At 38.8% G+C, this 23,285-nt stretch overlaps 1 protein-coding gene across 1 annotated transcript in view; it reads right to left on the bottom strand.

Moving 5' to 3' along the window:
- Nucleotides 1-3,283: 3,283 nt before the first annotated feature.
- The window catches only part of PIK3R4 (phosphoinositide-3-kinase regulatory subunit 4), a 23,909-nt gene continuing 3,907 nt past the window's right edge, over nt 3,284-23,285 (bottom strand). Inside the window, exons 5-20 of the mRNA XM_064671800.1 lie at nt 21,927-22,061; nt 19,811-20,032; nt 18,292-18,465; nt 16,988-17,133; nt 15,410-15,613; nt 14,412-14,613; nt 12,648-12,847; nt 11,472-11,682; nt 10,903-11,068; nt 10,271-10,435; nt 8,242-8,453; nt 7,825-7,956; nt 6,494-6,594; nt 5,372-5,460; nt 4,840-4,948; nt 3,284-3,892 (exon numbers count right to left, since the gene is read on the bottom strand). Of these exons, the coding sequence (XP_064527870.1) occupies nt 3,722-3,892; nt 4,840-4,948; nt 5,372-5,460; nt 6,494-6,594; nt 7,825-7,956; nt 8,242-8,453; nt 10,271-10,435; nt 10,903-11,068; nt 11,472-11,682; nt 12,648-12,847; nt 14,412-14,613; nt 15,410-15,613; nt 16,988-17,133; nt 18,292-18,465; nt 19,811-20,032; nt 21,927-22,061 (2,639 nt within the window). The 3' untranslated portion in view covers nt 3,284-3,721. The remainder of the gene's footprint in view (nt 3,893-4,839; nt 4,949-5,371; nt 5,461-6,493; nt 6,595-7,824; nt 7,957-8,241; nt 8,454-10,270; nt 10,436-10,902; nt 11,069-11,471; nt 11,683-12,647; nt 12,848-14,411; nt 14,614-15,409; nt 15,614-16,987; nt 17,134-18,291; nt 18,466-19,810; nt 20,033-21,926; nt 22,062-23,285) is intronic.

Raw genomic sequence — 23,285 nt, 5'->3', positions numbered from 1 at the left:
AGGTTCTAACAAAAGAAAGCTGCATATTTCAGCCAGATACCACCAAAAATATTGTATTAAACACTGCAGTCCTGAAGCACAGCAAATTGGACATTTTTGCTGGCATTTTTGCTTTTAATGATATTCCCAGCAATGAGAAAGCATTTGAGGTAGTAAATTTGCTTACTTTGCTTGGTTTGGTTTGTTTGGGGTGTTCTTTCGTGGTTTTTTTTTGGGGGGGGGGTGTTGGTTTTTTTTTTTGGGGCAGTGTTGTTTTTTGGTCATTTTTTAAAGTCAATTAAAAAACCTATACAGGCTAAGAAAGAGGTAGAAAAAGACAGCTTGACGGTTTAACAAAGCAATGTGGAAGAAGGAAGGGAGAGATTACAAACAGAACTGCAGGTTTCTGTTCAGAATTTGGTTTATGGCATTACAAGGATCAAAACTCTTGAATCTGGAAATTGGTAGCTAAGAAAACTTAAGGTGCCTAAGGAATCTGATAAAGAATAGCCTGAATCTGCCTGCCTCATTTTAGTTAGTTGAGACCATCACTTGATAGCAAAGTTTTTATTTGTACCAAAAAAAAATAATCGTGGTTTTCTCAGTACATCCTTTCATACTTGCCTTCCTCTCTTGTTCCCTCTCCACACCTGCTCAATTCTGGGGTATGTTAGTGGGTTACCAAGAGTGTTTATCAGGTTTTTTGCAAGCTATGCCTTTAACAACTTCCTGCCAATTCTTACAGGGTTGTGTAAACCCCTGTGTCCTCTGACTACCTCTCATAATTTGGATTACTCCCTTGAATTGCTGGCTGTGCCGAGTCCTGCAGGGATTCATGGCTTCTCACTGGATGAGTGTATTTCTGACTTTTCCTATACTTGTTTCTCTTTCAACCTTGAGCTCTTCCCCCAGGGAGTAATTCCATATTACTGCTTTTTATTCCATTTGCTATCCCTGTATCCATGCTATCAGTGTAAGCTCCTGTGAAAGGCTGTCTTAACATGTGATGAGAATGCTGTATTTTAAAATATAATTTATAAACTTTGGGGACCATAGGAGATGTGACTAGGTAAACATGGAGTTGACCTAAAGATGAAATGGGTGCATAGTGTTGTGGGATTTGGATCAGAATTTGTTAGGTAAAAAATTGTATACAATAAATCCCCAAATATATGACTCATGGAGGTTACCAAATAGGGTTGAAACTGAGCAGAATACTGTATTAGAATATGTATTTCCACACAGTATTTTTCTGCAAAGACATGCAAAAATAGTTTTCTCTGAAAAAACTGAACTGTTCCAAGCTCCTCTCAGCTGTGGTAGCTCTAGGACATAATCTCAAGCTGCACCAGTGGAGGCTCATGTTGGATGTTGGGAGGAATTTTTTCACGGAAGGGGTGATTAAACATTGGAAGGGACTGCCCAGAGAGGTGGTGGAGTCACCATCCCTGAAGGTGTTTAAGGAAAGACTGGACATGGCACTTACTGCTGTGGTCTGGTTGACAGTGTGGTCATTAGTCAAAGGTTGGACTTGATATCTCAGAGGTCTTTTAGAACCTAATTGATTCTGTGATTCTAATAGCACTCCTACCGAAATTCAATTACACCAGGTATTCAAATCAACCATGTCTACATTCACCTAAAATATATTTTAAAAAACCCCTTTATATTTGATCTAGATACTATTAACAGACTGCCATCTCTTAAACAAAATGCTTCTGAACTGTTCATAAAAACTAAAAGTAATCAAAAGTCTATAAAGGCATATTATAATGTCACAGAAAGAGAAACTACTGAAACTGTAACTTCTGTGCTGCTTGGCAATACTAACATTTCTCAAGGCTGGTCCAAAAGCCCATTTCCCTGCAAGTGGTCCCACTGAAGCCCACCAAGATGTCTTGTAAGAATGGACATCATTATTTTTTCTCCCGTAAAATTACTATATACAGGCAAAAGACACACGCAGACATACAATTTACTGATAATGATGTTTCATTGCTTACCCTGGTTTATGACCTTTTAATGGTCACCAGAAATTATTTTAACATTGTAGAGATAAGATTATATTGCAAATTCTTTTTTAATACTATACCCACCATTCAAGAGTTCTGTTTTTCGGCGTCAGTGGATTACAATACCTGAAAATGAAACCTGATGTGTTTCTTTCATCAAACTATTTTGTCAATGGGCAAAACCATTAACCGACCAATACAAAGAGGTGATTCCTTTCACCAGGTGTAGAAAGACCTGTTTAGAACTACACAGCAAATGGATACAGCAGTAGAACAAGCTTGAATTCCCCCCTTTTCCTTGCTAATCTGCAATAGAAGTGTATTGAGAAGACATACCTTATTCCTGAATTCATACAAGATAAGAGGACAGTTATCAGCTCCCCTACACAAGCAAATAAAAAACTTTGTCCAGCTTAACAGAGAGCAGAAATAATAAGGTCTGCAAAGAAATGTCACACTGTTTTTGAGTTCACTTCCTCTTTTGAACATGTTATACTTGGGGCAATGTCTACCTGCTACACTAAATTACCCAAGTAATGCGCACTCTAACAAAAAGCAGGTAGAGTTTTTTCCAGTGAATTCTGAGACTCTTCTTAAACAAGTCATTATTTCATGTGTTGTCTCTTCAAAGAACCCAGTTCACAAGTTAAGAACATCCCTTGCTTCCATCAGACACCCTATAGAGAAGTAGTCTTCCATTTTTTCCAGCTATGCAAAAGAAACTCGTCAAATTAATGATGTTTGCTGTCAGTGACCTTCTGAGTCCACCCATGGAGAGGAGGTGAATCACCTGTTTCAGGGGGAAAAGCGGAATCTGGAACAGCAGCTAAGGAATAAGTTAGTAAAACTTAAGAGAGGGAGAGTGAAAAGGATCTAGAAATCTGAAAAACTGGATCAGACAGTGTAAGAGTGGTAAGAAAGTTTACTGCCCCTGTCTGACCTCCAGAACTGCCTCTCATATGAACATTGCACAATGAGGAAATAGTTCCTGCTGAAAGCTTGTGCTTTGGCTATTTTTGATATCCATACTGAATGACGGAGAACACCATCCTGGTAGTGCTACTTTAGGTTCCCAGGACAGCAGAGCTTAGCATTAGACTCAAGATTAAAGCAAGGTGGATACAAGGCACAGCTGAGGATCAAGGACATAATTGTCAAAGGACAGCTGAGGATCTGACAGAAGGTTAAGCTGATCTCAAATGACAATTAACAGCCCAATGGCTCTGACAGCTGAGACTATGGAATCACTGCAGAGGAACCACGGATGTAAAGAAATGCGAGTACCAAGGAGGGAAGCTCAAGTGGACTTTATTATAGCTATTAGAATGTACAGGGACATTAGTGCACTGGTTCTTATTTCATTTCTCAGATTCAACATAGGAGCAGTCAGTACTTGTACTTTGTGCACATTCAGAATGTGTAATGTGGGACATCTTTAAATAATTTTCAGAAAGATTCTTGAAGAACAATGTAGTCAAAACCAGGCTAAGTAATTTCTTCATGTATTGCTTGGTATCTCAAGGAAATGCTGTGAATACCAAAAAACTTTAATATAAGAAGTGATAAAGAAGTGATGACAGGGTGGTAGAATACAGGTAACTGAATTTATCATCACTTTTATAGTCTTTAAAGTCCGTTCCATTCCATTAACTGGAAACAGTCCTTGAAAACTTCATTATAACACTATTTCTTTATTACAAATATTTACATACTATATATTAATACAAGTTTTATTTCCACACTTTAACAATTCCATCCCTTGACGCAGTTACTATAAACCCTTGTGTGGTCTGGAAAGTCGCGATATCTGTGATAATATCATGATGTCCAACTGGGAGAGACTCTGGACCCTTCCGAGGGGTCTCATCAGTGGGCCCCAGCTTTTGCTTGTTCTGAATTTCCTATATAAAAACAAAGTGAGAAATAGTATTTACAGAAAGGTGAACATTTGCAAAGAGAAATTGTCACATGTTAGGTTGTTAGTGTAAGAAAACAAAAAAAAACCCTCTTTGAACAAACAAGCAATCAAACAAACAATGCCCAAACATAAAACCTCATACCCTTTGATAGTTATATCAGGATTACTCCTTGGTTCATTTCTTTTCATCACACACAACCTAATCTTAATCTGAACTGACATTACAGCTCTTTGATTAGGGAAAGAATGTTTTTTTCTTAGATTCATTTCAATTATGCTAGGATTTGATATTCCCATCGGGGGAAAAAAAGCTACAGCAACACACACATCTTGCCTCTCCAGAGTTTTTATAAAAACTGGTTCAATAGCATGGATGCAATTGTGTAAGAACTTTAGATGAAACACTAAAATATCACTGTGCATAGGGTAGACCCCCAACTGACTTTTTTTAGTCACTTTTAAAGTAGCATTCATTCCATTGAACTGAGACAAAACATTGTGCTATTCAACAACTAGCAACACTGCCAGTTCTAAAAGTCACTTTCAAGGATGTAATAAAAACTTCAGCATTCAGCTACTGTATTATTTTGGTGCCAGTACATCTCACATTGCCTTGCTAAGATCCTACACAAAAGCCATTCCAAACACTGATCAAAACCAAAAGTGCTAAAACTCTAGATTTTAATATTCTGGAAGAATCACATTATTCTGGCTTCTCTGTGTAAGTAGTTTTTGGTGAGTCTAATTCTGTCAAAAACAAATGACATTTTTCTTTTAAAATAAGTTCTTCCCAACTGCCTGAAAATGCAATGCTGACACCATCCATAAAAGGTAGGAGAGTTATAATTAAAACCATCATGTAATTAATATAATCCATGGGGCCATCCAAAAGGCAAGCAGAGTAGGTGTCTATCAAACAAAGCAAAATACCTGAACCACCTCTGTGCCCTCAATTATCTTCCTGTAGTAGGAAACAGATGGGCAATTAGAACTTCCAGCAACAACGTATGATCTCTCAGGGTAGGCTAGATCCCAAAACCTAAACAGAAAGAAACAAAATCAAGGTGAGATATTCAATTTTGTCAGTTTAAAACAGCTGTTTAAAAGCAGCCTTGCTCTTATGATGAAAATGAGAGGGCACAAACGCTATATGCTTTCAGGAAATGGGTGATGCAGAGAAATCTACACCCATATCAAGCTCACATGAGTTATTGTTTTCTTGTCATGCAGCCCATCAAGAACTTTACAGAAGGATATACATTGTGTTTCAGAGAAGCACCAAGTTTTGCAGCACTTTTGCTGAAAACAATTCCCTTAGGTTGCTGATGCTTACCAATGAACACATCTTCAGCATTATCGTTTTGACTTCTTGGAGATTACTTAGGCAATGCTTGGCAAAATTTAGTACACCAGCAGGGGCAGAGGGGAGGGTGACAAACAAGAAAGTTGTTAGTTTTGTTACCTTATTTTCATGTCTGAGCCTGCTGTCAGTAATATGGGATTACCAGATGCCGGACTACAGTATATTCCGTGGATGCTGTGAGGAGAAGGCTAGTAGGGAAAAGGGATATATAAAAATACTTTATCACCAATAGCTGTTGCCATGCTTCAGAAAGGGAATGCAATCTTTGCCACATTCATCCACCCAATTTCCAAATCTTTCTGGCAAATACCAAGTCACTTTAATGGGCCACATCTTAATATATTAATATAAATTGTTCCCTTACATTTTATAGAGTAATGCAACAGATTGAACTCTCCATAATGTTTTTTATTGAATCGTGGAAATTACATTCTCAATGATGGCAAATGAGAGAGAATATTTCTAAAAGAATCAGGAAGACAAATCATACTGAATAGCATGTGGATGCTTAAATTTTTAGGTATGAGGGCATTAAGGGACAGATATACAACAGAAAACCAGCTTAGATCACAGAGCTCTCTGTGTGCAAAGCACACGACCAAAATGAACTCAACACCTGCAATCTTTGTAGTACGTACAGATTTAAGTTTAGGTAGATTCCAGATATGCATTTACAACATCTATAGAAGCAGCTGTGGTTATTTTTGTGTATGTATTTGTGATTTAGAATGATATTCCAGATTGCTCCTTCCCCGATTAACTCCTTGAAGAGCCACTACTTAACTAGCAGTTAAGTGTAGAAGTGGCATTATATTACAGAAAAACAGTGCAAAAGAGCAGATGATTACAGTATGTGCAATCCCAGAAAAAGCAAGTAAAAGTAAGTACACCATGAATTTTGGCTTTGCCATAACCTTTACAGGCTTGACCGGCTCACTGGTTTTCTAAGAACTGGACTGGATATACCAAGTGAGTGTTACAAGTACATTCCACAGAGAGTGGAGATACCAGAGAAGATTCAGGTAAAACCGCTGTTTTACAAAGGGGATTTAATTCTGACAAGCAAACCAATTATAGTGACAAAATAAATCCCAGGGCAAGTTCCTTGTGCCAAAGTGGCAAAGCCATAGAGGCAGGTAACTGTACTGATGCACAGCATGGAGTCTAAGCCTGTTCTAGCCTTGGCTACTCAACAGAAACTGGAAAAGAAAGAGACCAGACCTGCAGTTCTGAAAGAGGTGGTGCACTGCTGGCCCACAAAGTGAAGCGTCGATCGCCAGTTTCCATATCCCACATGGAGACTTCATTGTTGCCTTGAACAGCTTCAGGAAAGATATTGCCAATGCAAAAAATATAAAACAGGTTGGTTGGCTCTTGCTACTTGTTCTACTGACATCACAGAGGGTATGGCATAGAGACACTCTCCACTTGCTCCCTGTAGCATTTGTGTTAATCTTGCTTTAGCACTTTGGTTTTACTGCTTGGAAGTAGCTTCACTATAGTTAATAATAGTGTCTAATTTAAACAATTTTAAATGAAACTTGCTTCAATGCCTATCCCTTTTAAAAATGTATAAAAACCTCACTTTCCTCCCTAGATGACTTTGAGAAGGCTGGATGGTTTTTTCAGCATGGTCATCAGGGATTTCAGAGGACACTCCTGTGCAGGTAAGACAGCTATCCAAAGGTATAGACTTCACTAGCTACAGTGAAGTTCCACGCTCATGTTTGGTGTGGACATGCAAAGAATTCTGTTCAAGGGATTGTTTATATGCCTGGCAGCAACCTAGCAGGCAAGGGTTTTTTAATAATGCTCCAGAAGGATGAACATTGTCACTCTTTTAGTCTTTAGCAGGGAGGAAATGAACTAAAAAGCACAAGGAAGCTTGCTTTATTTGCATGTATTTTCAAGAAATTTGTTTTATCTCCCAGGATGGTTAATAACTAAGTGAAGCTTAAGAAGCAAGTCAAATATGAAACTCAAATTACTCTCATTTTACAACAACTTAATCAATTTTGTTATTGTAGGATTAGTTTAAGCTACTTGTCCGTTTCAGAACATGTTCCTGACACAAACACATAGAAGTATATGACAGTGCTACAAGCAGTGAGGATGAAGCAGCTGTGAGCATACCAGATTAGGAATCTTGGGATATTTTTGAAAGCTCTAACCCATGACATAGCTGGATTAGATTCAAGTGGGAATTGGAATGGGACACCCTTCAGTCTCTGCTCTACAGAAGGCAGTGGGAGAATTCCTATCAACTTCAATGTATGTAATGAATTTGAGTTTTACCTTTCCTAAGATTTTGTCCTTATAAAGTCACATATTATTTTGTCTATATAATGTGGTAGAGTACACAGGGATGGCCCCTCATGAGATTTGCAATGCTCCAAAGATGAGAACTGTAAAGGCTGTCTCTCAATTTCAGAACACCTTCATGCTACTTTTTCAATTTTTAAGTCCCCCCAGGGCTTGAAGCAGAAGCTGAAACAAAAGCTGCTTTAATCACAACCTCTGGTGGTTGAGAGCTACGTTAAGACATCTTTTACCTGCGATTACCCAGGACTGATACACAGGATGCATGAGCAGGCGTCTGATTCGGGCCTTGGAAGGATGAGAGTGGCTGGAGATGGGTAACTGAAACCTCATGTCCCAGCATGCCATGGTACCATTGCTTGTTCCTGGTGAGAAAAAGTTCTCCATAGTCACAGGGATAAATACTTGCGTTTTTGCCGATATCCTTGTGCTCTGTTCCTAGGGAGATGGACTTCAGTCTCAAGTACTTAGCAGATAGAATATTTCCCAAAAATAGATTAGAAGGTATTTATTTCCTTTCATTTGAGAAAAGCATATGCTAGTAAAATCAGATCAAGCAAAAGTTTCAGCTATAGTTACTGTAAAAGAAAACTAGAAAGAAGGGGCTGAGGCAGGGAAGAGAGAGAAACTAGCAAGAAATGCAGGCTTACCAATACACAGCCAGCACTGATGTATGTCCACAGCAAATGAAGTTATGAGGCCTAACTTCAAATCATGTTTCAGCGTCCAAGCGTTGCTGCTAGATCGCAAATCCCATCCCACCAGAGATCCATTGACTGTACCATAAGCCAGTACTGACTGGGCTCCTGAATTGAAGTGATGCATATCTACCACACAGCCATCATCCTTCAGATCTAAGGACCTGGGTTGAAAGAAAAAACTAACTTAGAAACAGGTATGACTCCTCCCAAGTTTAAGACTCCTTCCAATAGCTTCTGCTGAGCAGCTTTTTCCTCTTCTTGTCACTTCTCAAGGCATCTGCCAGAAACAACTTTCCGATTTTAGTACAGTGGATTCTTATGCTCTTTCAGATCTCTCCACTGCAAGCCTAGTAAAAGGCTGTCAGCAGCTCTTTGCAAACCTAAACATACCTCTTTGCTCTGGGTCTCTCAGTCCTGCACCTGGGTTGGGGCAATCCCAAGCACAAACACAGGCTGGCTTGAGAATACACTGAGAGCAGCCCTGAGCAGAAAGACTTGAGGGTATTGGCTGACGAGAAGCTCAAAGTGACCCAGCAATGTGCGCTCACAGCCAAAAAAGCCAACCACAACAAAAGAATTAAAAGAAACATGGGCAGAAGGTTAAAGGGTGTTATTCTCCCCCTCTGCTCCACTCTTGTGAGACCCTACCTGGAATACTGTGGCCAGCTCTGCAGCCCCAGCATGAAGGATGTGGACCTGCTGAAGTGAGTCCAGAAAAGGACCATGAAGATGATCAGAGGGCTGGAGCACCTCTCCTATGAAGACAGGCTGAGAGAGTTGAAGTAGTTCAGCCTGGAGAAGGGAGGGCTTTGGGGAGACCTTAGAGCAATTTCAGTACCTGAAGAGGGTACAAGAGAACTGGGGAGGAACTTTATACAAGGGCATGTAGTGATAGTTAAGTTGTTAGGAAGAAATTCTTTCCTGTAAGGGCAATAAGGCACTGGACCAGACTGCCTAGAGAAGCTGCGGATGCCCCATTCCTAGCAGTGTTCAAGGCCAGGCTGGATGGGGCCCTGAGCAATCTGATCTAGTGGGAGGTATCCCTGCCCATGGCAGGGGAGTTGAAACTGGCTGATCTTTAAGGTGCCTTCTAGCCCAAACCATGCTATGATTCTGTGATTCATGTTCCAAGTTTCAGATATTCATCTACCCAGAGTTTACATCCCTCTTCGTGTTATACAGCCAGCACTGTCCTCAATCACTTACCGTGTGTGCAAAATTGACACCTTCAGGCACAAATGCAGTGTATACCAAAAGGGAAAATCTGGTTTATAGTTTGCATCTCCACTGGATTTATCTTATTTCATTTCTGAACATAATCTCTAATAAGAGAGGACATTTGAGACAGATACCTTACTTCTACTTTGAAAGTAAAGAGATCTTCGAGATGGTTGTTAGATTTGCTGAGGCCTGGACATGTTCCCCACCCAAGCTGGAAGATTAAGCTGTTGAATCTGTGCCAAATATTCAAAAACTGCTCATATGGAGGTAGTAAAGAGCTAAACCAGCCCCAAAGACTCCCCATTACTCATATCTCTGCTACCTTATCACATTAAATGCCTGGGAGAAAAAAATTGCAGGTCTGAGGCCAAATCACATGTTGTACATCTGTAAACATTTCTCTAATGACCTGTAAAAGAACTTTCTAAATTACTTTCCAAGTATTAAGATTGTAACAAAGGAGGTAAGAAACTAATGGACCCAGTGCATAAATAAAGGACATGAGAACTATTCGGACTGAATGTTTCAAGCTCATAATGACTTCAGTGACACAGGAAGCACCAATAACCTAGAGCTAAGAATGCTCAGCTCTGTACAGTTCTTTATGAAGTAAGATAAGATCAGGGATTACAGCCTTCTAGTACAGCCTGGGCTCAGCCAGCAGGAAGCCTAGAGCAAATTAAAGGATCTAACTGAGGAATATACTAACAGCTTGAGCTCTGTGTGTGGCGAGATTTAAACTGCTCTAAGTACATACCTGCTTTGTATTGGATGAATTTTAGGAGATTTAGGGAGCTTTGAAGCTTCAATACCAAGAAGCTGGATGGCACCATTATCCGAAGCTATAGCCAGGTAATGTGAGCCTTGGCAGAATGTAAGTGTCTTTACATGTCCTCCAATCCGAGAGTATGTCAGAATTGATCTAAACAGTACAGAGAGAGAGAGAGAAGGAGAGAAGAAGATATTTTTGATGGCACTTAAAAAAAATATAATTACTTCTTTCAAACACCTACTTAAAACCAATGACTCTTGAAAGAGCTCTGAAAATAACAGTTTCTAAGTGTTCCAAAATCAGAAAGCAACAAAGCCAGTGTTGGCTTTAAACAGCAACACAAGAATATATTTATATATGTACAGAAATTAAATCAAAAAGCCTGTAATTACTATGACTGCAAAGCAGTCCCTTTGCATTTGCTAGGGATTTTTTTCTTTACTAACTAATTGAAGTAGCAATCTAATATTTTATAGCTGCAAGCCAAGAGGAACACCAGTATATCTCCTTATTGATAATTCCAGCACGCCCACAAGTGATTCATATTTTGCTCTCTGCTCTACTTTATTTTTCCTTCTAAAACAGCAGCCCCTAAATCCCATGAGTTTTAAAGCTACCTGGTTGTAGTGGTTTTTCCTTCCATTTTTTGGCTGTTCCAGACTTTCACTGTGCCATCATTTGAGCAAGTGGCAAAAATGGAGTGCTCATCAGAGACCCGAATGCGGTTCACCGCAGACTTGTGTTCATGAAGGTGAGCTACCAACAATCCTTTGGGACGCCATCCTACAGGGAAAAATAAAACCATAAAGTCTGGTATTGCTTTCGCAACCTAATTAGGAACATGAACCTAGATCCATCCACCAACAGCTATATCAGGATATAGTCATTACAGCTGCAAAACACAGATGGCACTGAAAACACAGAGCTAAGGCATTTTAAATATTAAATGCAAAAGCCAACTTGCTCACTTCTAAATTGGACAATAAGTCACGCATGTATTTTGCCAAACAGGTGTTCTGCATAGTAGGCACATTTCCTAAACTAATGATTTCCTCTTTTCCTTATCTCTTGCATTTCTTCCATGAGATAATGATGTTTTTACTCAAATTATATCTATATATATATATACATATATATCTATAGATGTATAATTTTTTATCTATAACCTCAGTGGACTGTGATGTACCTGGAGGTGGGGGCTTGCTCTCCCACTCAGCATTCTCCATCATCTGTTTGGCAAGTCTCTCTGCATTACACTGCTCTCGCTTCTGCTGGATCAGCTGCTGAAGTTCAGTTTTGCACGTGGTGATGCGTAACTGGTGCGCGGATGGGGACGCTGTACTGCTCAGGGCCTGCATGGTCGGCTTCCTGGGTTGAACAACCGTTCCATCAGATGCCTGCAAGAGATCAGCACTTACAAATATATGCCTTACATTCTACACGCAGGTAAACCCCGCTCCTAAGATTTCTGGGTCACAGACACTGAATAAAAATGGAAAAATCTTTTTTATTGAATCAATTAACAATGAATTAGCATTAAAAAAAATCATACCTGTGTGAAAAAATTAAAAATAGTGAAATTTATAGAAAAGATTAACCATTCACTTATTCTACCATTTGCCTCATATGTTCCATATACTGTTTGAAGAAACTGTAATCTGCTGAGGACAACTCTTAATGTGACTATTACAGAAGCAGTTATCGCTCTCAAGACTGACAGAATTACAGGTTAGCTGTCAAATGATTATTTGTTTATATTAGGCTTTATAAACAGAAGTGTAATTGTTTCCCTTAGTTCAGAGTGGACACTCATTTAAAACTAACAGAAGTTAATCTCCAACTAGAACCCAAATAGAATCCAGTGTTCAGGGTTGAGAGATGCCTCCACAGGCTGCAGGGCTTCCAGCCCATCCTTCTGTAGTCAGTGCAAAGTATTACAGGTACAGGATGTCTAAATGCAGCTGTGATGCCATACACCAGTTCCAAGTCAAAATCATGACACCTCTTCTCTTCCTCACAACACATATCAGCACGTGCAATTTGAGGAAAAGCCTTCCCTGCCAGAAAAGCTTACCTAATAACTGTCTAATCCACAAAGCCCCATCTTTTTGTGCAAAGCGTCTATTTGTTAGTGAAGTTCTTTTGTTCAAGAGACTAAACTTACTTCAATCCTTTCTCAGTTCCTATTTTAAAAATAAGAACTTGAAAGTCAGTAACTCTGCCGGAGAAGATGCCTGGCAGTAGCATGACCAATGTTAAATAACCTCCAAACAAGAACACCATATCTCTATAGTCCCACTTGACTCTAAAGCAGTTGAATCATTTCAGTTTAGGATGAGAACATAGTATTTTTCGGGTATACCTGTGGAGAGGATGACAAAGTGGCACAAATGCCAGCTGAAGACTCTGAGCGAAGTGGTTTCCCAGCCTGGATGGCTTCAGGATCAGTAGTTTGTCCATGTCCTTTGGATATCGGCTGGGAGATGTTTGTTGGTTCCAGGGACCCAAACATGCTTTTCCATTCTTCATTTACATTTGAATCTTGCTTTACATGTTTTCTAGCTATAAGCAGTTTGGAGGGATGGAGGAGGTGGAAGGAAAAGAAAAAAAAAAACAACCCACCCAACATTATCATAACATTCACTCAGGCTACCCATTACTGCGAGACTACATGGAAGTCCAAGGTTTACATGCCAGATTGTTATTTATATACAGGGAAAACCCTACTGCTAGGTTGTTGAGGTCAGTTGATAGGGAGGGAAACAAAAAAAAGCACTTGCCACCTGTGTTCCCACCTTCTTAATCCTACAGTTGACTCATGCAATACATCATTTCACTATAGGGAAAGTTCACATCTAGAAAGCTGCAGGGTTAGACTGCACCATATGATAAATTTTCTTATAGAATCATAGAAGGGTTTGGGTGGGAAGGAACCTTCCAAGGTCATCTAGTCCAACCACCCTGCAATGAGCAGAGACATTGGGGATGAATTTTTAAAAGCACAGTATGCAAATCATTGCTAGTGCCAAATACAATCAGTTTTCCATCACAATTGCATCATCACTTGTAGATTCAAGAATGTTATCTCTGTAAATAGGATTCCTTTAGAGTCACTTACAACTGTAAAATATAGAAAGAAAAATAAAAACGCGGGACAAATTAAATTTGGACAAAGTCAGTGAAGAAAATTAAAGGCATGAAGACTTTGAAGGTGACTGTTCTGGGTGAAACAAATCAGTTCAAATACAGACTCCATACACACTACCTTTAAAATCCTGTTGACTCCTGATTCAAGAATGCAAAAAAAATGAAAAATCCTGTACTTCTGTACTTTCCTTTAAAATGATATGCAAAACATTTGCAGACAAGGATCCTAATTCTGGAAATAAGATGGCAATAGCTATATGGTTTGCAGGTATTTCTGTATTTTTTATCTAAAAACACAGAACGTATCAGTGATGGAACAGAGGAGGGACTTACAAGCTTCAGAGAGCAAAGAGGAAGCTCAAACTGTCTGGAAAAGAAGAATTTTGAGGATACAAAGAACTAGAATAGTTAACAGCAAGTGGATTTCAGAGTTGAACAAGGAAATGTAAGAGGTTTTGGGAGTTGAAAGAGTAGGTAAAAAAGTTAAATGGAGTGGATGAGAAGCTGAAGAACCCTAAGGCCAAAAGGCCTGTACTTGATGAGTGAGCAACAGCTGGCAACTCCTCAGCGGCAGCCTGAGGAGTTTTCAGTTTTCTCCAGGCTACTTCAAGAAAATATCCAGAATTTTCACAGTTAAAGAGCTCAGCGTTTCTTGAGAAGACACAGAGAGAACAGAAATGTAGCCTTCAACATTTACACTGTTGCCATGAGTCACTAGAGTTTGTCACAACCAGCTGAACAACTGGCACACATTACTACTGCAAATGCAGTCAAAATAATTTAAAATATTCTCAGGGGGAAAAAAATCCCCATCTTCAATGATCCTGAGAACATTTCACCACCTCATATTTCAAACAGCAGCAATAATTTTATTATTGCAAACCCAGTGGGGATGGTGATACTCATGTATATTGAATTACTGAGAACACCCTGAAAGAAAGGCCAAACTTCATCTGTAGAGATCATGAAATATACTAACCACGTTTGTCATCAGAATCCTGCTTTGTTTTAACAAGATCCACTTGTCTCCCAGTTATTCCCAGAGCTGACAAGTCAATCACCCCTTTCTGACTGCTGTCATGCAGGTGGCTCTGATCCACTATATTGGCTTTAGCTTTATTTGATTTTAACATAAAGTCTTTCAGTGCTAACAGTTTATCTTCTTCCTCCTCAGTCATCCCCTACAGAATAAAAGAAAAGGTAATATTATTTATTTTTGAGCAATAACATGCATCAAGGCATGAAGATTTAAGAAGCAGTAAAATTAATGACTGGCTCAGAAGTGGTAGGAGAGACCACATCCCCAGAATTCAAAGCATCAGCACATTGCTCTTGTATACAAGACATAAGGTAAGCTGTGGTAGTGTAAGAATATCTTTTGTCCTAAGGAATGGGGCTAGGAATAGCGAAAGGGCAGAATAGCATTTACTGTTGGATCACTATCTGGTGCAATCTGCTTAAGTGCCACCTAGACCATGCTTATGCCCCACAAGCCATAGGGAAAAAACCCATACTCAGCTACGGTCCTTTCTCTACTCAGTTCTCACTACTCTGTGTGAATGATTCTTTATGTTCCACTCTTCACACGTAAGCCTCGAGACTTCCCAGCTCCATTTGCTTTTGGCATTGCACATCTAGCTTTTCAACAAATGCATACTCCTCTATCCAACACAATGCACAGCAATGTTCTGTAATGCTGCCACATCACAGATGTGGCAGAAATTTGAGACATACAATCATTTTTTCAAGACTTAGGTTGTATTATTCTATATCTGGCAGATCTTTTAAAAATCTTTAACTTCTGAACTTCTTGTCACACAAGCATATACTGAAATCAATGGAGTTAATGGTTTGCAGGACCAGAACCTCAGACTGGGAGTCCCTCACAACAGCAACTGCAAGGTCAGGGTCTGTGGAGGTGTACAGAGCCCAAGTGTCTCGAGCCTGACTTTCAAAGTACAAATGAAAACCAATTACTTGTGAAAGAAGCTTCTTCAACAGCTGTGCAATGGCAGGGTCCTCCGGGGACGGGCAGTCACGGAGAGCTCCCGTTCTCTTCTTTTGACGCATGTGAAGGTGTCGGAAGAGGCTTGTGATATCCTTCGATCTTAAGACATAATCAAATATGGAACGGCTGACAGGCTCTTTAAGTACACTTAGCAGGACTATTTCCTTATCTACCTGCAATTCAAAAAGAGAGACCAGTCAACATGATGATATGCATATAAACATGAGGAAATCTAGCAGCAAACACTGTCATCTCATGTCTACAGTGTTTGCCATTTTTTTCTCCTTCCCTGAAAGTCAGTAACTGGACAACTGCAAATGTTAATGTATAAAACAATCTCTTCCTCTGAATGCATGTACTAAAAACCAGTTTCCAGTTCAGACTTGGAGACATGCTTTCAAGTTTTCAAGTAAGAAGAAAATCACATAGGAGTTCAAAATTATTGCACATCATTATACCAATAATCCAGATTCAACTTGTCTCCTTTCTTGAAAATTAGATGTGTGTTGGTCATATGAGACTTTCCACATTCTCTTTCCCTCATTCTTATAACAGGCTTCTCATAGCTTACTGTCTGCATGAAAAACAACTTCACAATTATTCCAGAATGAGAACTTTATTACAATCCAACTTAATGTTGCCCCCTACTTGCTTACTATATTTAATGGTGCATAGCAAAGAAAAGATTTATACACTAAAATGAAACAGGAAGTGAAAAAGACAAATTTATCAATCAATGCCTAAAACACAGCACAGGGTGACTAAGGACATGTAAACAAGGAAAAATGTTATTTTAGTGAAGTTACCACCTGCAAGGTTTAGAAGAAAATAAACACAGGATGCATTTCTCAGTGTAGTAATCCAACTATTTCTTATCTACTTAAATTCCAGAGAGATGCAGTCTCCAGGGCCTGAAGTTATATGCAAAGATGCCTATATGATCATATTACTAGCATCATGCAGGTCATTCCTAGGAATGTGCAGTTATGAAATCACTTAATTCAAGCTGAATACTCTGTCTTTACCCTTGGCAAAACACTGAAGCACAGGAGTGGTGCTGCTGAAATAGTAGGCATGGTAACTGCTACCTAACAGACTGTTCATGTTTGCAGAGGTCAGACCCACAGTCAAATGAAGTAGTGGGGCAGGGCTGGAACACTCAGCCTTACAGACGAAAGCACAGAACATAAACCCACTTGTTTCACAGCCAACATTTCACACCTCCTAGACTCTATAAACTAGCACAGTGCTACAAGAGTTTGATTGTAAACAAGGCAGAAAAGGTTTGAACCAAAGATGTACTTGTTGATTTCAGGCTTTGTAAAATGTTCTGCGTTTTGCAACAAATTTGACACAACAGTTCTTGAAACGTGGAAAGCAATGGCCATTCTGTAACCTGCCAGCAGAGATCAAAGACCTCTATCATCTCTAACCTTAACTGAAAAAAAAGTAATCTAATATTCTTATAGCCAGGACCATGGCCAGGATAGACTTAAGAATCACGACTAGTCAACAGTTATTCACATTCATGTTATTTGAAGTATTACCTGTATTATTGGTTGTGTGATAAAAGGATGGAGGTATGGCATTAGCTTGCAGTAGACATCAGCAATATTCAAATACTGTGCTACCACAGTGATAAATCCAACTGCACCATAACATATCCAAAGATTAGGATGGCACAGGAATGGTGCTGAAAGAAAAACGGGTTGTTAAAAAATATATCATTCATAGAGAAGAGAGATCATTCTGCATATGGCAGCCCATGATGTCATTTCCTTCCACTAGAATTACTCCCAAACTGAGCCTTCTCTCCTGCAGAGCACCAAGGTTAAAACATTCATACTGAGGAAATCATTTCATGGATTTCACTGTGCTCATGCTGCTCAGCTTCCTTCCTGTTGCCAAAATGCATATTTTCCCTATTTGTTCATTTCAATCCCTAATTGTCAACTACAGATTTGCAATGGAGACAAATCAAAAAATAAATCTCAACAATAACCTAGACAATTACAGAGAATTCTGATACCAGTGATTTGGGGTTTTTTTTAGTTTTTAAGTAAATATTTTATTCCTTCCTTCTTCTCCTTTCTTCCTTGAAGAGTTACTACTTATTTTATAAGATCATCAGACTCAGAAATCCTTCTCAATTATGTGGGTTTTAAGAAGTTGTAATCAAGGGACTGTATCTAGTCATGAGATATAATAACAGATCATCTGCCTCGAATTCTGAGTGCATTTGAAAAGCCATAGCATTAAGAAGAAGCAGACTACATCTCAAAAGATCAGGTGGTATTTTCTTTTCCATAAATAGCTGGTAAATTTTGGGCACACCTACATTAAAGTGATAAGCCTGATGAGGAAAGAGAGACTAACTCTACATTCAAGGTTGTATTCAGGTAATAGGTTTTTATGGTGTTAAAAATTGGATGAGAAAGCATCCCAATTTGTCTGAATTCCCTCATCCTCAAAGGCTGATGGGTTCGAGTTTGCAGGTTATGTGCCTGATAGACTACCAGAAGTAACCAGGATTTTTTCTTTATAGCAGATTGGCATGTAGAACAGGGAAAGATCTTAGAGCAGAAAATTTTTGGACTAAGTCTTGTTTGCTGCTGTCCTACATACAACCAGAGGAGATGCTTCCAATATGTTTGAGCAAAATTATTATTTTAGAGGTTTGAGCACTAACATGGTCCAATTAGCAGTAGTTCCTTAACAGAATTTTGTGTAGGGTCTAAAACAGTACTATAGGTTTGCAGTCTGGACAGCTAAGCTGATGGTGAAGCTTCATGTAGTACTAAGATTTTTTTCTTAACTAGAAAAACAAGGTATCTCCAGTATTCCAACTCACCGATATCACAAGCAAACTCATAAATATGGGGCTTTTGCAAGAGCCCCAGTTGGCACATACAAGTAAGAGCATTGAGGGCTTTATAAATGACAAATTCTTCAGCATCACTTAGACCTTGCTGAAGCAGAGGTTTGAGTATCGATGAGCTTTGCCAGCCAACATAAGCAGCAACACCTGAAACAAAAAGAGAACACCTAAAAATCTGAAGTAGATTGATAAACACCAGAAAATTCTATGTCTTTCCATAAGAATTGAGATTAAACAGAAAATAACTTTATCACTTCTAATCTAATAAGGTAATAATCAATATACTTGTTCACGTATTAATGTGGACTTTGCAACCAGTTGCTAAAAGGAAGAGAGGAAGAAGGGAGAAATAGCACAGGTAAGAGAAATGCCCTCAGTGCCACTGTTACAGAAGGACATCTGCCAACAGCTACAGGTAGCAGTGCCTGCACGTACTTCAATATGAGTTAGAGAGCTCAGTTTATAATTTCAGAACTTTATCTGAGTTCTTCTGTGGAGGTTTTGAACAGATATTGAGAGAGGAGTTAAAAATATAGACGATCTTGACTTTTTGCCTCACATCCCTCTCTCTGTCTTTTGCAAGAAGCCAGGACAGTCTGACCTGTGCTTTGGCTACTCCATTGCTCCTTCTAAACAATTTCTGACAAGTTATCAGCATTGCCTCTTGGGAGGGTTTGCCAGCACAGCATTTTGTGGCTTCCAGTCCTAATGGAACGTGTACATATCACAATGGCCCTGCTGAAAGTTTGATCATGATTGTTTTTCTTGCCATGCACCTGATGTACCATTTCTGCCCTCAGGTACTGCAATGGGAAAGTTTTCTTGACCCACAATTCCTGAGCACTGACTCTCAGCAACAGTCATGTGGAGTAATTTCCAACATATATGATGCATTAGATATATTTAACAGCTGATATCATCACTGGTAAGACTTTTTAAATTGCTATTAGGTTTTCTGAAGTGACAGGAACCTTTAAGTAAGGTTTTAAGGTACTAAAAATAGTTTTGCAGTTATAACTTTAGCCTATACCAACGTATAGTTTTCATCATATTAACAGACCTACTGAAGTTAATGGGAATATGCACACAGGTGAAGTGATACATCTAGTAGAAAGCTTGCAGAAATCTTAATATTTGCTTGTCATAATTTATGGCGAGCTTTTTTTAAGTCAGTAACTTTAGCGAAGACTCTAACAAAAAAGAGCATTTAGAGTTTATTTTTAAGTTAATCTACCCTAAACTTAAATGCCTCAGTCTCATTGGCACCAAACATTTGGACTCAAAGAAATACACATTAGTATTTACATTGTTTCATCTTCACTCCTTAAAGAAACATTTACAGTTAATAATTCAGCAAAGTCTTTTTCTATAAATTCTAGAAATATATAGAAGAAAGGACTTTTATACTACTTAATTTTTGCATATCCTGGAAACTGTTAATTTACATACATTATTTTCTTCCTACTCTGTTTGGCTGAAACTAAATACTTACCAACAATGCTGTCAAAGAAAGCTCCTCGAAGATGCCAGTCATTCTTATCATTTAAGAAAGTAATCATATGAGAGAGAAGAACATCGTTGGCTTTCTGACGTCCAAAAAAGACACACAGACGTGTTATTCCATTTTCCATCAGTGTTTGTTTCACAATATTCTCCGGGTCACTTAGCAAAGTCACAACTTTCTGCTGGACCATTTCATGCAAGGCTTGCAACTCTGCAAGGGACAACAGTATGGACTTTTGCTTGGTGAGAATATGTGCACATGTACTACCTGCTGCTGAAGGAGTTACAGTGACAGGTCATCCTGAAGAACACCCGACTCAGTAAGACAGAGGCAACACAACAGAACCTCAACAATTTTAACAAGGGCTTACCGAAGATTTCAGGCTAAGCCTGAGGTGGTGACATGACCAAAGAGCAGAGAAATGTGCAACAATCTCACCCAGATCAGTATATTCTAAACTTGTAACTTCAACGAAGATGATCTAGCTCATTCTATATATAGATGAAATGCAGATGCGAAGAAGCACCAGAATGAGTCAGCATCAATGTTACAACAGTAAACAAAATGCTTCAAGGCAATTCTGGTTTGATATGTTTGTCTGACTATCAGTTTCAAAATTCGTGAACTGACAACAGATCAAAAGTATGTTTTTAGTTAGGTAGATAGATTCACTTCATTAAGCATACAGGAGGAATGTAACAACCCCTGCAAATGTAATACTTCTAATTTCATTAAATATCTGCAGTTACCCTAATGATACTGATGAAAAATTTGAAGATGACCTTGCCTATGGCTTCTACTCCATGAAGCAACTAAAAAAATATTTCTATTAAGTGGAAATAACAGAATTGTTAATGCACTGGCTATTATTGAAAGCTGTAAAAGACAGGTTCTCAAACAAGTAAACAAAAATTTCAGCTACTGCTGCCCCAGCTTTGCAGGGGTGATTACTGTTTGCCTGCAGTCAGAAGGTCAGCTAATTTGCTTTCTATCATGACTCTGTCTGTCAGTCACATGAAAAAACTGCCTTCTGGGTTCAAATTTCTCATGCTTGGTTTCTAAAAGGGTAAAAAGAATAGAACTACTCAAGCTTCTTTCTTCCTTTCATCTCCAAGCTATTTCAAGGGATAGGGGACAGTATTTCTTAGAAATACAGCCCACATGATGAGGCTTCCTCTCTCACTCCTCAGCAATTCTGAGCACCCCATGCCTTATGTGAAGGAACTTGAAGAGGATTTATGTTTGTTTTTAGTACATTTGTTGTTGCTTTATCTTAAAGTATCATCCTACAGCTAGTTAAGAGATAATTGCCTTTTTCCAAAATGGAGTATGTGCAGGATGTTTACCAGCTATGATTAGTCACAGATTGATCTACTTAGCCCAGAAGAGAAATGACAGTTTTTAACCACAAACTTTTCCAGCTCAGAAGACTTGCCCAGCATTCTTCTGGGAATCTATGCATCACTAAAAGGCACTGGAGATGACATGCAGGTCACTTATTACCATCTGTTCTTCCAAAGGAAAAGAAAAAGAAAATCCATCCTTAGGATTTTAATTCATTCTCTGGGCGAGTTATAATACAAAGTTTTATTACTGCCAAATGGCATCCACACATTTAGATTTTTCAGGCAAAAAGACAGACAAGAATTGCCAGGCACAGGAACAGACAAGGAAGAACGACTGAAAGATACAGTACTATGACTATGCCATAATTTGACATGTTTTCTAAAGCCAATGCTGCCTGCCACTTCAATGGAAGCAGCATTTGGAACACATCTGTGTTTTTGCAGCTGACTTGTTTATGAGACTGTGAGTGAAGCTGGATATGCAACCAGGCCACCAGCATCACCTACAAGTCAAATACCTTGAGGACTTTTGGAGATGAAAAGTATGCTCACTTATTTACTTTTTTGTCTTTCACAACATCCAGAACAGAGGTGTCTGTCTCTGCATGAAGCTGTAACACACAGTGGTTGAGGCAAAGCATTCTTCCCATTTAACAGGAAGGCTAAGCTCTGAGAGATGAGATGGATCAGTGCTAACTAGGAGTTTTGCCTCATGATTTGCTATCATAGGCAGGAAAGGTAAATAGAAGTGACATTACCTGTGTCATAGTTATCACTAGGGTGAGATGTTTCATCCATTTCTTCACCATTTGGTTCATTTTCCATATTCAGATTTTTCAGCTGTACTAATTCCAGAAATCTCAGAGCTGTTTCTGCCAACAACGCTATGTTTTCTGCAAGGAAAAACTTCTTGGTTAAGAATTGTTCTACTTTGCCTGTTTACATCAGTCTCATAATCTCCCTGATGAGAGGTTATAGCCACTGACAGTACCAGTCATGATGGACAAATGGGACTGAAATTAGACAACATGCTCTGGTCAATCCACTTCTGTTGACCCCCAGCAAAGCTACCAAGTACATCAAATCACACAGTACTTTTGTCATGTAAACAAGTGGGAAAATTCTAACGATATTAAGTGTAACAAATATTAATTTAATTCTTCTAGAACTAGCCCTAAATGCCACCTAACCTCAGCCTAGTGACTAAATAACTTGATAGAATTTAAAGGCCAAATAGCCTGAATTAACTAAGGTTCCCATCTCGTACACTGCAACAAAATAACAGCAAACAACCACACCAGGATACATATCCTAGGGAATAACAACATTATCCTGGGATCCACTTTTGGAATATTTGACACCATATCTATCCACACAATTTGGCACCGTTCTGCACCGTTTGGAAGATGCTGAAGCAACTCAGGCTGTACTATATGGGTCAGGCCACTGCTGGCATAGGAATGATAATGCCAAGACAGAAGTACCACTTAAGCAGCCGTTCTGACTGTCATCCAAGAAAACAGCAGCATGCCAACAGAGCCTGTCCACAGCCCAGATCAAATCCCCTAAGTCAGTAGTCTGAACACTTCCAAAAACAGTACTATAAGTAACAGAAGTTAACTCAGCTAGACTACCTTTCAAAGTATCAATGTATTTTTTTGAAATTTAAACTGACCAAGGTGACCTAAAGCAATTGGTTCTATTCATTAAACATAAAATAACTTCAGCATTAGTTTTTTCAGTTTACTTAGTAAACGAAATAAAAACATGACCTGAGACATTTTCAAGGAAAATCTACATTTATAACTAAAAAAAAAAAAAAAAAACAAACCCAAAACAACACACCTGAAAACAAGCTGGTCATAGCAAATAAGGGTACATGGTAAATAGCAAATACTGGCATGACTATAAAACTTCGTCCTGAACCACGCAGAACTCATATCTGAATAACATATGAAGAAAACATCTGCTATGGTATAATCAAGTCTATTACACAGCAAATAATGTAATTTCAGCCCCTGAATATCAAATTTTAATTTTGTGGGAAAACAACTCTGAAGCACAGTAACACACTGATACTTTTAAGTTAGTTTTGAATTTGTTCAGTTTAACTAGGT

The sequence above is a fragment of the Pseudopipra pipra genome, chromosome 1 (assembly GCF_036250125.1).
Source record: "Pseudopipra pipra isolate bDixPip1 chromosome 1, bDixPip1.hap1, whole genome shotgun sequence".
NCBI classification, from domain to species: Eukaryota; Metazoa; Chordata; class Aves; order Passeriformes; family Pipridae; genus Pseudopipra; species Pseudopipra pipra.
The sequence above is the reverse complement of the archived record's forward strand: the minus strand, read 5'-3'. Positions and strand labels throughout refer to the sequence as shown.